At 37.4% G+C, this 14,536-nt stretch overlaps 2 protein-coding genes across 3 annotated transcripts in view; one reads left to right on the top strand and one right to left on the bottom strand.

The window, feature by feature from the left end:
* The window catches only part of LOC120432606 (RNA-binding protein Musashi homolog Rbp6), a 1,179,690-nt gene that overhangs the window by 839,803 nt on the left and 325,351 nt on the right, over positions 1 to 14,536 (bottom strand). The gene's annotated exons all lie outside the window — the stretch shown is intronic.
* LOC128093276 (uncharacterized) lies at positions 5,110 to 7,249 on the top strand. Its single transcript, XM_052709477.1, has 2 exons — positions 5,110 to 6,162; positions 6,194 to 7,249. Exons 1-2 carry the CDS (start codon positions 5,237 to 5,239, stop codon positions 6,204 to 6,206), a joined length of 939 nt encoding a protein of 312 aa, XP_052565437.1. The 5' UTR covers positions 5,110 to 5,236; the 3' UTR covers positions 6,207 to 7,249.

The raw sequence follows: 14,536 nt of genomic DNA, 5'->3' as shown, positions 1-14,536 counted from the left end.
TAAGCAGTCATTAGTTTTCAAAATTTGTAATATTCGACAAAAACAAAATAAAGTGGTACTGTAGGGTAGGGTAGTCATCAATGAGACACTTTCGGTTTTCAACTTTCAAAGATTTTTCTCATTTTTTCATCAGCATGTTTTAATGAGCTTTTTGTTGAATTTTCTTTCTTTTAATGTGTTCTAACATTGACCAAAATATGAGATCGATCCGACATCTACAGCCAGAGTTATTCAACTGTCTCATTGTAGACGCACTTGGCAGGAACAATGAGACAGCTGGGGAACAATGAGACACACTACGAAAATCAAGATTTTTCTAGTAAAACATCTCTATAAATATGCCAAAAATCACTTTTAATTCATGTTTTGAAAGATTTCCATCGATTTTGAAAAGTTTATTGAAGAAAAATGAAAGTGTCTCATTGTTACCCATGGGCTGAAATGAGTGGGGAACAATGAGACAGCCCTGGATTCTGGGTATATTCTAAATTTTGGCCAAATCTAATGAAAGGACATTGTAGCCCAACTTAATCCCTATGGAACGTCGAAAGAAATTTGAAGAAATATTAGTTTTGGTGTTAATGGCAGCCTACGAGCGAAAAAGTAATTTTTGTTCATAATTTACTTTTACACCCCAGAATCAAACATTTATGAATAACTTTTCAAGGGAGCGTTCATAACCAAAGCCACTATAATGGCAGAAGTGTATCCAGTACACACACCTTTCTCCCAAATATGAGTCTGATTGGTTGAAACTACGACTTGTGAGAGCCATTTTATCATTGTTCCCCGTGTCTCATTGATGACTACTCTACCCTACATTCAAAAATTATCAAATTATAAAAAAGATTTTTCAGTGTCCTTGCCTTGCTAAAAATCATTCTAAACGCAGGGAAATGGATTTTAAATTTGCCCCCTGTTTTTTGGGGTGGTTTTGAAGGGGAGGTTACAAAAATTTTAACTTTTGTTTGTACCAGCCTTACTTGTTTTTTTTTTTAATTTATCATGTTTAGTTTATGTTCACGGCGTGTTTTCTAGAACAACCTTATCAGGAAAAAATAGTCATCGCCACTTTCAAATGTGTCTTATAGGAAATTTTCTCAGCTTTCCAATGCTTCTAAAAGCGAAATGTTTCATCGGGAAATTTCTGAGATATCTCTATTTTAAGTTTTTTGGCTTTAAAATCCTTTATTATTTATTGAAAACTTTATACTAACAGTCCAGAAAACTTACCAAATGATGTGTTTCATGAGTCATTTACTCATCAAAATGTTTGCACATTTTGATGAGTAAGACAAGAAACAACTTTGTAGAAGGTTGCATACCGATAACATTTTGAAAATTATGTTTTGTCTAAGTTTTTGAGTTTCAGCCATTCCACGTCAAACAGGAAGTCTCCAAATCAAAACTGCACCGATTTGGCTCAAATTTGGAGTGGGGGTTCTTTGGCCCAAATAATTAGACCCGTTTTTTTTTTGTTTGGCGATTAGGGTGGTCCTATCCGAAATAGGGTGATCCAAAAAATTGCGTTTTTCGTCGATTTTCTCAAAAACCACAATTCGAAAGAAAGGTTATAAGTTGGGTTTTTAGGGAAAAATATGTTGAGGTCCAAAAAAACTGGCTAAATATTTGAAAAGATCCTATGAAAATTTCATTTGCCGATTTCTAGGTCTCGGGACCAAAGAGCCTATGTCTGAAAATATTTTTCCCTGATTCCTTGTAATATTTTATATAACATATAAAAAAATTGCGAATATCCATTAACACGTTTCGGAGATAAGATTTTTTGAACATAAAAACTGGGTTTTCCGACGCGCCGCGCGCAAAAACTGAAAAATGACGAAAACGAGTAAAAATCAACTTTTTTCACTAAAACTGTGATAACTCAAAAATTTCAGCGATGACCTATACATGTTAGGGTACCGTAAACTGGGCACGGCGTGTTTTCTAGAACAACCTTATCAGGAAAAAATAGTCATCGCCACTTTTAAATGTGTCTTATAGGAAATTTTCTCAGCTTTCCAATGCTTCTAAAAGCGAAATATTTCATCGGGAAATTTCTGAGATATCTCTATTTTAAGTTTTTTGGTTTTAAATTCCTTTATTATTTATTGGAAACATTATACTAACAGTCCAGAAAACTTATCAAATGATATGTTTCATGAGTCATTTACTCATCAAAATGTTTGCACATTTTGATGAGTAAGACAAGAAACAACTTTGTAGAAGGTTGCAAACAGCTAAACATTTTGAAAATTATGCTTTGTCTAAGTTTTTGAATGTATAGGATTTATTCAGAAATTAAAATCATAAAACAGTTTAAAAATGTATTTTTTACTAGAATTATACATATTTTTTGTGTACAAATATCACGTGTCTACTCTGATTTAGCTTGTTCAACCGAAACTTTCGCAGGTTTGTGATTGTTAATGGTATTATTGAGAATACAAAGAGACGAGTTGTTCCTTTTAATTCCGCTATATATTTTAATATCTTGACAGATACGTATTTCGTCTACTACTTGCAGACTTCATCAGTGTTCTGTTCTCGACTGAAGGTTCATCGCTGGTGTATCCATATTTGTAGTTACTGTAGGTACTACCTCCTCGTTCTTCTTTTGTGCCTGTATAGGTAACAGCTTAAACAGCCACGTTGAGCCGTTACCTGAATCCTTGTTGAGTAAACGTTTGTTGCCTGCCTTGAAGATTTCCAAACTTTCAGCGACAGCCAGCTTCGATGGGTTAGTGATGTGTCTTAAGATGACCGCGTCGCTAGCTGTGATGTTATGTTTTTCCTCGATGATGTGTTCGGTTACTGCTGACTTGAAATGGGGGACAAATCCTTTCCGTTTTTCCTCCATGGCAATTTTGACATATGTGTGTATATGCTCATCCAACCTGGTTTGCAGCAATCTCTTAGTTTGTCCAATGTAGCTCATATCACAGTGGCCGCAGGATACCTCGTAGATGCCGGGTTTGCCTAAAGTCGGTATGGGGTCTTTCGTTGAACCTAAGATGGATTCCAACTGGCTGTTTCTACTGCTGAACACTAAATCGATGCCAAATTTAGCCAGTTTTTGTCGTAATGGGCGTGTTATCCTGTAGTCGAATTCTACTGCTGCTCTTCGCAGTGGCTCTGCTGATGGCGTAAGGGTTGTGAGTGAAGTTCTGTGCAGTTTTCTTTCCTTCTTATCGATGATTGCTTGGATAGTTGTTCTGCTGTAACCGTTGATTTCCGCTGTTTCAAATATGTACTCCAATTCTTTCTGTTTTCCTGCTTCGCTGAGGGGTAAAGTTGTCATCCTATGTATAAAATAATGATATGCTGCCATCTTATGTTGGAATGAATGGTTTGACGTGGCTGGGATTGTTCTTCTGGTGTTTGTTGGCTTCCTGTAGATCTCGAAAGAAAACGAAGATGGGCAACCTGGTTCTCTTAGGATCAGGATGTCTAAGAAAGGTAACTTTCCTTCGACTTCCATTTCATAAGTGAACTTGATGCTCCTGCGTGCACTGTTTATGGTGTCCAGTACCGTTGTTAGTGAGTCCCTTTTGATGATGCAGAAGATGTCATCTACGTATCTCCACCAACGTTCTGGTAGTAGGTTTTTGGTTTGTAGTTCGTGTTCCAAAGCTGCCATATAAACATCGCTCATGAACGGTGACAGTGGGTTACCCATCGATGCTCCCATCCTCTGTTGGTAGATGCAATCCCTGAACTGGAAGTAGCTCTGTTCCATGCATAATTTGACGAATGTTATATACTGGATCGTTTTTTGTCTCCATGGTTCTCCCTCGTATTGTGATTGCAGCCAATCCCGTAGAGTTCCTATTGCGTTTTTTACTGGTATGCTTGGGAACAGTGCTGTTACGTCGAAGGAAACCATTATTTCATCCTCAGCTATCGGTCCCGACTCTAAGAGCTCCTTTGTGAACACCTGCGAACTGATGATCGAACGGCTCGGGAAGGGTTTCGGCATACTCTTGAATTCCTCGACAAGCCACTTTGCGATCCGACTGGTTGGGGCATCCACTGCTGAAATGATTTCTCGCATCTCGTTGCCTGGTTTATGCACTTTAGGTAGTGCTTTAATCCTTGGTAGAGTTGGGTTCGGTACTCTCAACGATTTTGCAGTTTTCCCAACCGATTTCAAAAGGCCTGCACATTCTTTGATGGTGTTCTCTACTTTTTTGACCATATCGATTAGCGTGTATCCTCGTTGTAGTGAATATTTTTCCCTGTTTCCGAGTTTCTCAAGAAGTTCCTTGTCGTATTCGTCCCGGTCCATAATTACTACCCGGTTTCCCTTGTCCGCTTTTAGGTAGTACACGGGTTTCTCCTTGAGTTCCTTCACTACTCGTACTTCGGCGTTGTCCTGGTGTTTTGTTGTTGCTTCTCGTATTAATTTGGATACCGTCATCCTGACGCTGTTGATTTGTGCTGGAAGGAGCGGGGGAGGTTTTGTATGTTTTTCGTCGATGCTGTTAGCATTGATAACAGTTTCGATGTCGATAACAATGTTTTCCAGGTTTGGTTTTGATGATACCGCGTACTTAAGACCTTTGTTGAGTAACGTTAACTGTTCTTCTGAAAAAGTTTCAGAAGAACGATTAACAACGAACTCTTCTAAGGGTTTAACTACTGGTTTCATTGTAGGGGCAATGTGGGAAATCAGTTGTCGGAATTTGTTGTCCAGTATCTTGCGTTTCCTTTCTGATTCGCACTTCTCGGCTACCTTAACCTTCGTCAAAAAAGCTTCGAATTCGATGGGGAATTCTTTGGCTAGTTTCAGATGGAGTGAATAGCATTCGAGAGTTTTGATACTCAGTCTACCGTAGAGTTTTTTGATGCTCTCTTTGACAAGCTCTAACTCCACCCTCCGGATGATTTTGCTGTCCGTATGACCCTTCGTCCTAATCTTGTGGCTAGTTGGTGTAACTCGGTGTTCGACGCATTTTTTCAAGAAGGCGATGTCTTTGTGGATACCTGCGATGATTTTCTTCAGTCCGATGAAGTAGTTAAACCCTTAGAAGAGTTCGTTGTTAATCGTTCTTCTGAAACTTTTTCAGAAGAACAGTTAACGTTACTCAACAAAGGTCTTAAGTACGCGGTATCATCAAAACCAAACCTGGAAAACATTGTTATCGACATCGAAACTGTTATCAATGCTAACAGCATCGACGAAAAACATACAAAACCTCCCCCGCTCCTTCCAGCACAAATCAACAGCGTCAGGATGACGGTATCCAAATTAATACGAGAAGCAACAACAAAACACCAGGACAACGCCGAAGTACGAGTAGTGAAGGAACTCAAGGAGAAACCCGTGTACTACCTAAAAGCGGACAAGGGAAACCGGGTAGTAATCATGGACCGGGACGAATACGACAAGGAACTTCTTGAGAAACTCGGAAACAGGGAAAAATATTCACTACAACGAGGATACACGCTAATCGATATGGTCAAAAAAGTAGAGAACACCATCAAAGAATGTGCAGGCCTTTTGAAATCGGTTGGGAAAACTGCAAAATCGTTGAGAGTACCGAACCCAACTCTACCAAGGATTAAAGCACTACCTAAAGTGCATAAACCAGGCAACGAGATGCGAGAAATCATTTCAGCAGTGGATGCCCCAACCAGTCGGATCGCAAAGTGGCTTGTCGAGGAATTCAAGAGTATGCCGAAACCCTTCCCGAGCCGTTCGATCATCAGTTCGCAGGTGTTCACAAAGGAGCTCTTAGAGTCGGGACCGATAGCTGAGGATGAAATAATGGTTTCCTTCGACGTAACAGCACTGTTCCCAAGCATACCAGTAAAAAACGCAATAGGAACTCTACGGGATTGGCTGCAATCACAATACGAGGGAGAACCATGGAGACAAAAAACGATCCAGTATATAACATTCGTCAAATTATGCATGGAACAGAGCTACTTCCAGTTCAGGGATTGCATCTACCAACAGAGGATGGGAGCATCGATGGGTAACCCACTGTCACCGTTCATGAGCGATGTTTATATGGCAGCTTTGGAACACGAACTACAAACCAAAAACCTACTACCAGAACGTTGGTGGAGATACGTAGATGACATCTTCTGCATCATCAAAAGGGACTCACTAACAACGGTACTGGACACCATAAACAGTGCACGCAGGAGCATCAAGTTCACTTATGAAATGGAAGTCGAAGGAAAGTTACCTTTCTTAGACATCCTGATCCTAAGAGAACCAGGTTGCCCATCTTCGTTTTCTTTCGAGATCTACAGGAAGCCAACAAACACCAGAAGAACAATCCCAGCCACGTCAAACCATTCATTCCAACATAAGATGGCAGCATATCATTATTTTATACATAGGATGACAACTTTACCCCTCAGCGAAGCAGGAAAACAGAAAGAATTGGAGTACATATTTGAAACAGCGGAAATCAACGGTTACAGCAGAACAACTATCCAAGCAATCATCGATAAGAAGGAAAGAAAACTGCACAGAACTTCACTCACAACCCTTACGCCATCAGCAGAGCCACTGCGAAGAGCAGCAGTAGAATTCGACTACAGGATAACACGCCCATTACGACAAAAACTGGCTAAATTTGGCATCGATTTAGTGTTCAGCAGTAGAAACAGCCAGTTGGAATCCATCTTAGGTTCAACGAAAGACCCCATACCGACTTTAGGCAAACCCGGCATCTACGAGGTATCCTGCGGCCACTGTGATATGAGCTACATTGGACAAACTAAGAGATTGCTGCAAACCAGGTTGGATGAGCATATACACACATATGTCAAAATTGCCATGGAGGAAAAACGGAAAGGATTTGTCCCCCATTTCAAGTCAGCAGTAACCGAACACATCATCGAGGAAAAACATAACATCACAGCTAGCGACGCGGTCATCTTAAGACACATCACTAACCCATCGAAGCTGGCTGTCGCTGAAAGTTTGGAAATCTTCAAGGCAGGCAACAAACGTTTACTCAACAAGGATTCAGGTAACGGCTCAACGTGGCTGTTTAAGCTGTTACCTATACAAGCACAAAAGAAGAACGAGGAGGTAGTACCTACAGTAACTACAAATATGGATACACCAGCGATGAACCTTCAGTCGAGAACAGAACACTGATGAAGTCTGCAAGTAGTAGACGAAATACGTATCTGTCAAGATATTAAAATATATAGCGGAATTAAAAGGAACAACTCGTCTCTTTGTATTCACAGTAATGCATTCTGCTAAAACGCTCAACCAAACCACAAGGTATTATTGAATTTAAATGAATAAATTTGATTTTTTTTAAGCAAACATTAACCAGGAACATAAATACAAATATGATTTGAAATCGAAAATGTACTACATATTACTGTAGCAAGTTTCAAAAGTCATATTTTCATGAGTATAAAATAAAGATAAAATTTTATAAAATGTTTTCTGTAGAAAATGCACTTAAAAAAGCAATAGAACTCGAGTATTCCGCTTCAGAATTCTGAAATCACCGTCACAAACATTTATTTTTGTTTGAACAAAAATTAAATAGTATTTTAGCAAAAAAAAAATCAAACAGAAACTTTCTTTCCAAACTATTTGAACAAAAATCAACACATAAATATTTTTTTAAGATGAGATTGAAGATGAGTGTCTTATAATCTTCTAAAATATTGTTAATTCCTTGATCATTTAATACAAAAAAAACTGAAACAATCATTTTATACTAATGAAAAGTATTTCTCCTAAAGCTAGCAACATTAATTTGCAGTATAATTTCGAGTATAAAACATGTTTTGTATCCATGCAACTAGTTAGTGTTTGATTAAGGAAATATGATATTTATTCATAAAAATCTTGTAATACCCTATCAATCTCAAACCTGTAGAAATTTCGGTTGTATCAGCTAATTCCAAGCTGAATCAGAGCAGACCGGTGTTATTTGTTATTAATCTATTTGTTCTTGTTAAAAATAATGTTTCAATACGGTTTTATTATTTTATTATTTGAATAAATCCCACATATTCAAAAATTTGGTTAAAACTTAATTTTCAAAATGTTTAGCGGTTTGCAACCTTCTACAAAGTTGTTTCTTGTCTTATTTTGCACATTTTGGTCAGTAAAATACACATGAAACACATCATTTGAAAAGTTTCCTGGACTGTTATTTAAAAGTTTCCAATAAATGATCATGGATTTTAAAAGAAAAAACTTAAAATAGAGATGTCTCAGAAATTTCCCGATGAAACATTTTGCTCTAAGAAGCATTGGAAAGCTGAGAAAATTTCCTATAAGACACTTTTGAAAGTAGTGATGACTATTTTTTCTCCTTAAGGTTGCCCAGAAAACACGCCGTTTGTTTGCTTGGGACCATCCATAAACTACGTGGACACCTTAGGGGTTATGGCGATTGTCCAAGATCCGTACAAAATCCATATTGTCTACCTTGTTATTTTTTTTTTCCATTCTTTTATAATTCAACGCTAAAAAACAGTTTTTTTGCATAAAAACATTGTCAAAGTTACATTTAACAAGTCAAATAGTCAAACTTCTATTTTTAAAATAAGAGTATATTTTATCCAATGGTTTTGAGAAATTGAAAAGTTGTTGAAACATTATTCGGCTAAAATCACCGTCTCCTAACGAAGCGAAGCAAATTGAAAAGTTGTTGAAACATTATTATTTTTTTTTTTGGATTTGGATTTGACACGATACAATAGTCCTTGTAATCTGGATTCTGTGTCTTATTACTCAAACAGAAAAAAATGGTGACAGATTTTGTGTTAAACAAATTTGTAATCTTACATCAGGAACTAGTTAAATTTTCATCAGTTACTGCTGAATTTCACAATTTTACACAGTATTTTAGGAAAATTTATCAAAAAAATCATATTCAACAAACAAAACTTCTAACTTTAAGAAAAGTTTAACGACTGTAGATAGTGTGATTGTCACAGCCTACAATAAGCCAAACTTCTAACTTTTCAAAATTCTACTTTTTCAATTGTATAGTTTTCATATGTTCGATGTCAATTTTACCATTCCAAAGATTATTTCCCTTAAAAAAAACTGTTTTACTCCAGAGGTCAACGGAAAACAACGAAATTAAATGTTAAACACAGCTGCTAGAAAATATTAAAAAATGTCTTAAAGGTTTTCAACTTTTTTTATATAAAAATCATTCAAATTTGATGATGAAACAAAAATTGAAGAAGATTTTTTAATTTTATTGTTGGTATGATTGTTTAAGCTTATCAGTTTGTTTAGATTTTTATTCAAATTAATGATAAGCTTTTTTGTTTTTTTTTTTAAGATATATTTAGCTATTTTAAATTTAAAGTTTCAATCCGTTTTAATTTTAGATAAATAAAACGCAGACATTGTTAGTTCGATAATTTTTCATGAAAGATATAAATTGTGCTTTTCAAGAAAAAAATGCAAAGTATCTGGGCAAACAAACAGTTCTATAAAATTGTTATATAAAATTAATAAAACTAAAAAAATAAAAAATCAGATGAAAATCAAGTCCTTTTATTGCATCTTGAACTGAATATTATCAAATTATTTTGGTTATTCGAGCAATTTTTTAGATTATAATTTACACCATCATATTTTTTTAGGTTTTTATTAGCTAAGAAGAAACAAGTCCTTTTTAATCAATGTTTTTTTTATAAAGATTTCTGAGTCTGAATTGAACAGTTTAAGTTGACAATCGAGGTATTTTTAGAAATTTTCATAAAGTGCACCGATTACGACATGTGCTTACGAGTATTATTTATAAAACTTCATAGCATATCATAGCATAACGGGTCTGTACCACGCTGTAATGGGTGCCATATAGTGACCTATTAAATTTTCTTAAAATATTTGATTGCTGCCCTATGTGCAACCAAAATCTCTAAGACAAATTCAATGAAAATCCAGAAACTTTTTGGCACATCTGAAGTTTCTGAAAAGACCTGCAACAAAGAAATTTAAATTTCATCTAGTTTTTCAAAAACACGAACACCTCGAAATCGAACTTCGAATTTCCATGTTCGTTTTATCCTACCTTCCTTATTCAAAGATGGCTCATATTAAGCATGAATTCATCTCGTGTATAGATAAAGAAACGCTAAAAATTTCATTTAAATTTCGGCACCACGATAAGACAACTGGAAATAAAACAAATTGCGTGCTTTGGTTTTTGTTTATTCAAGGAGTAATTCTCGCTGAAAGTGGACCACTATTTACACAAGGTGCTCAAAAATCAAAAGCAATGTACTTTTCCAATAGCCCCCACCAAGTTATGAAAGAAACCATGTTTGGTTGGTTGAATTTGTCCTCACATCGGCGCCACGAAGCTAAAACATTTTTTTTAATTGGTAATTTTTTTACTTAGGCACGTCTACAAAATTGCTAATAACTTTGCAAAACTTCAACGAACCCTTGATGTTTAGGGGTGTTTTGGAAAGGAAATGAGCAGAGCTTTCGAATGCACTTGTCAGAAAAATACCGTTCCATACATTTTTTAGCCATAAAACAACAATGTATTTTTAAAAGTCATTTTTGAAGGCCGGCGCCCCGCTTTATCGAAAAACTGACAAATCCATTCGAAAGCTGAGACGATTTCACATAAAGGACCAATAAATCTAAGGTGTATGTTCCTCCTATCTTTTTTAATCTTATTTTGATTCTGAGAGCACAGCGCTCCGTTCGTATTTCTGGCGCCCAAAATGTTGCATTAGCTTGCCCCAATTTAAGGTTCTGTCAAACAATATAGGTGCTTACTTTTTAAATGATAGTTTATTATCCAAGGATCAAGATGCACTATCGATAATTGACCAATATTTAAGGTTTTGGGTTCTGCCAGGCAATTTAATGTTGAAAAGTTGTTTTTGTTTACTTTTTTTGTTGTTAAATGCTTATTTACAATTTGGTGGACATTTTTACAGTAAAACTAATGAAAAAAAATACAGTAAAACTAATGAGAAATCGTAATTTCGATACTCCAACGCAAAGATATTTGAGTTTTAGTGAGAAAAAAAAAGTGAAATTTTATAAATTACCCAGAATTAACCAGCACGAACTATTATTTACATGTGGCATATGTTTTGGAGCCCAAAGTATGGTTTCTTATAGTTATTTAGGTCGCTGAATTTGGATTTGCAATCAAATTTCAGATAAGCACCTATATTGTTTGACAAAACCTTAAATTGGGGCAAGCTAATGCAACATTTTGGGCGCCCGAAATACGAACGGAGCGCTGCGCTCTCAGAATCAAAATAAGATTAAACAAGATAGGAGGAACATACACCTTAGATTTATTGGTCCTTTATGTGAAATCGTCTCAGCTTTCGAATGGATTTGTCAGTTTTTCGATAAAGCGGGGCGCCGGCCTTCAAAAATGACTTTTAAAAATACATTGTTGTTTTAGGCTAAAAAATGTATGGAACGGTATTTTTCTGACAAGTGCATTCGAAAGCTCTGCTCATTTCCTTTCCAAAACACCCCTAAACATCAAGGGTTCGTTGAAGTTTTGCAAAGTTATTAGCATTTTTGTAGACGCGCCTAAGTTAAAAAATTACCAATTAAAAAAAATGTTTTAGCTTCGTGGCGCCGATGTGAGGACAAATTCAACCAACCAAACATGGTTTCTTTCATAACTTGGTGGGGGCTATTAGAAAAGTATATTGCTTTTGATTTTTGAGCACCTTGTGTAAATAGTGGTCCACTTTCAGCGAGAATTACTCCAAGGTCAAACATTAAAAAGCGTTTTTCTCGGAATGTCAAAATGGCGGGTACGGCAAGATAGCACGACGACGTAGAAAGGATTGAAAACCACGTCTTTTTTTCGCATATTCAAAAACTGAAGGGGTCGTACCGCCCCTCCGTCACGAGATATCAAAAAACGGATCGCGGATTCGTGATCAGAGACAAAAGTTTGGACAAAGATTCACGCAAATCGAAGAGGGGTCGGGGCAACTTTTTTCGATTTCTGGGGGTTTGTAGAGAATTACCCTAATGAAATATGAAATCAATTAAAAATTGCAGTTCAGGTAGAAAACACCTTTCAAATCGCAAACAAATGCTTAAAATCACAGTTCAAAAGTATTTAAGTATTAAAGGGACTAATATAGTAACATTATTTTAAAATATTTATCCAACCTAACCTAAACTAAACGCCACTGTCAGCAGCCTCCAACCAGCCATCCCAAGTTCCACGGGGCGAGATGCTTTGTATGTAAACACCAGCAATGTACCGCACTCCGCGGGAGGAGATGGACTTCCGGGCACGTCCGCGTCCGTCCGGCTGGTTCCACGCTGCGCGCTCTGTTTGCCGACAGATTTATTATCAAATATTTTCACAGTGATTTCGCGTGGACCTCGAGGATGCACCTGTTGTCCAGCATCAGCTCGCTCTCCCACACGTCCACACACGTGCTCATGATTGATTGAATTGATGGAATTGTTTCGTTGAATTGCGTTCATTAATCATGGCGATGGTGTGCAATGTGTGTGTTTCTGATTTTTTGTTGTTGCTGCAGAAGATCCGGAAGGCGCACATTCTTCACTTATTATCTGCCTTTTCTCCACAGCAGTAATAATCTACATTAACGTCAGAAAGTCAAGACACATCATTTCTGGTCCCGCTGGCTTGTCTTCGTGGACCATTTTATGAAAAGGTTCCCTTCGTCATTCGTCTGGGGGAGCATCCACGGAATGCAAGAACTCCCAGTCATGGTAGCGAGTTCCCTGGGGAAGTTTGGCAGTGCAGAGGAGCTGTCAGACGATGACGCGCCATTAGAGCGATTCCAGACCCCCAGCTGCTGGTCCCTTTTGGACGACGGGGAGCTACCTGGTGTGCTGAGGGATGACTGTTGACATTCAACATATGGCGATACACTCAAAAGTAAGGTTTGAGGAGCTTCTACGACGTTTCGATTCTAGATTCGAAGCTTCTCCAGGGTTCTTAGTACGATAAATTAACATTGCAGAACCATCTGACTATTCCTTTTTCCGTTGTTGACACCCGTTCCATGGGTGTAACTCATGACTCCACCTTCCACAAGTCTTCATGGAAAACCAAGAAACGAGGCCAAACTGCTGCCACTGAATGAACGTATCTGACATAAATGTAAATGATAAATTTCCCTTCTCAACCTCCCATCCAGTGCCATCCAAGCCCCGAAAGAACACCATGTCGTACAGAAACTGCAGTTTTGCACCACTAACCAGAGGCCTACACGGAAGCCACGAGACAAGACAAAACGGGAGACCCGGAGACAGCCCATTACTCTGGGCCGCACGAACCTGCCGGGGTGACGAAGCCGGGGTGCAGGTTCAAATTAAAATCATCCACAGAAGGGGTCTCCCAACTCAACTCGGTGGCATTTAAACCCTCCCGGTTTCGATACCGGGTTCGGGCGGGTGTCAACACGGGTTTCTTCCGGGAAGGTTGCAGCTTTTCATCGTCGTGTCATTAGACATTCATGTTGTGCTTATCTTGGCGAGATTTGTTTTTCTTTATTTTTTATATTGCGAGCTCTTTTGCCCCATGTGGGAGTTCCGGCAAAAGGAGAAAGGAGCGCTGCTTTTGAAAAAGGTTAATCTACATTGAAATCGGACCGTCTACTGGGGAGCTGGGATGAGCTGATCAAAGGATCACACGCCGGGACTCTGACGGGAACTAAACACCGAATTGCCTCTCTCTACCTGGGTGCTACCATCGAGCACAGTGAGTCGCGGAGTTTTGGGAACGGCTGGTGGTTTTCTGTGAACCCAACAATATTGTTAAAAACCTGTAATTTATTGTTTTGCATTAAAATAGAAGTTTTGTGAAAATTTTGAGTACTTTCAAAAATATGTGATAGAACCTTCGAAATGTAAAAAAAATCCCGTTCATTCGATACCCATATTGCAAAAAACTTTGATTTTTGATACCCGTATTGCAATAACAATATTTATAAGTATTTTTTTTTTTTTGAGAGACATGTATTTTCGAAACACAGATAAAATACTTTTATTGTGAAAATTTTCTTGTAATTATTTTTCAATTCAATTCATTTTATTTACCGAAATAACAATTTTACAATTTGTGTGAATAACTGGTTCATAGAGATTTGGTGTTCCTTGCAACTATTTCCTTTTCAATAACCGTTTGGTAACAGAAGGTTCTTCAAATGCAATTAAACAAAAACTAGGAAAAATTTGGCCAAAAAAACTAGTGAGATCTAATTATACAGCAGTCCCATTTGAAAAGAGCCTAAACCGAAAAAAGTTTACCGATCAGGCTCAAATCTGGGGGTTCCTTAGCCGAAATAATAAGACCCGTATTTTTTTTTTTATTTGGCCGTTTGGGTGACATACACCGTGCTAAGGTGGCCCCAAAAACGGCTAATTTCGTAAAATTTCGCTAAAACCACATTTTTCAAAAAATCATAACTTTATGCAATTTCAACCGATTTTAGCTGTCTTGGACTCAAGGAGAAATAATTTAAAGTCCGAAAAAAAACCATTTCAAAAAGTCGTATGAAAACTTAAAATGGCGATTTGACCGTGTCTGGACCAAAGAGC

This window comes from Culex pipiens, chromosome 3 (genome assembly GCF_016801865.2).
Source record: "Culex pipiens pallens isolate TS chromosome 3, TS_CPP_V2, whole genome shotgun sequence".
In the NCBI taxonomy this organism is placed as follows: Eukaryota; Metazoa; Arthropoda; class Insecta; order Diptera; family Culicidae; genus Culex; species Culex pipiens.
This window is presented reverse-complemented; position numbering and strand designations above follow the sequence as displayed.

Excerpts from the sequence above, each read along its gene's own strand:
- LOC128093276 (XM_052709477.1), top strand. The coding sequence starts at position 5,237 with ATGACGGTATCCAAATTAATACGAGAAGCAACAACAAAACACCAGGAC.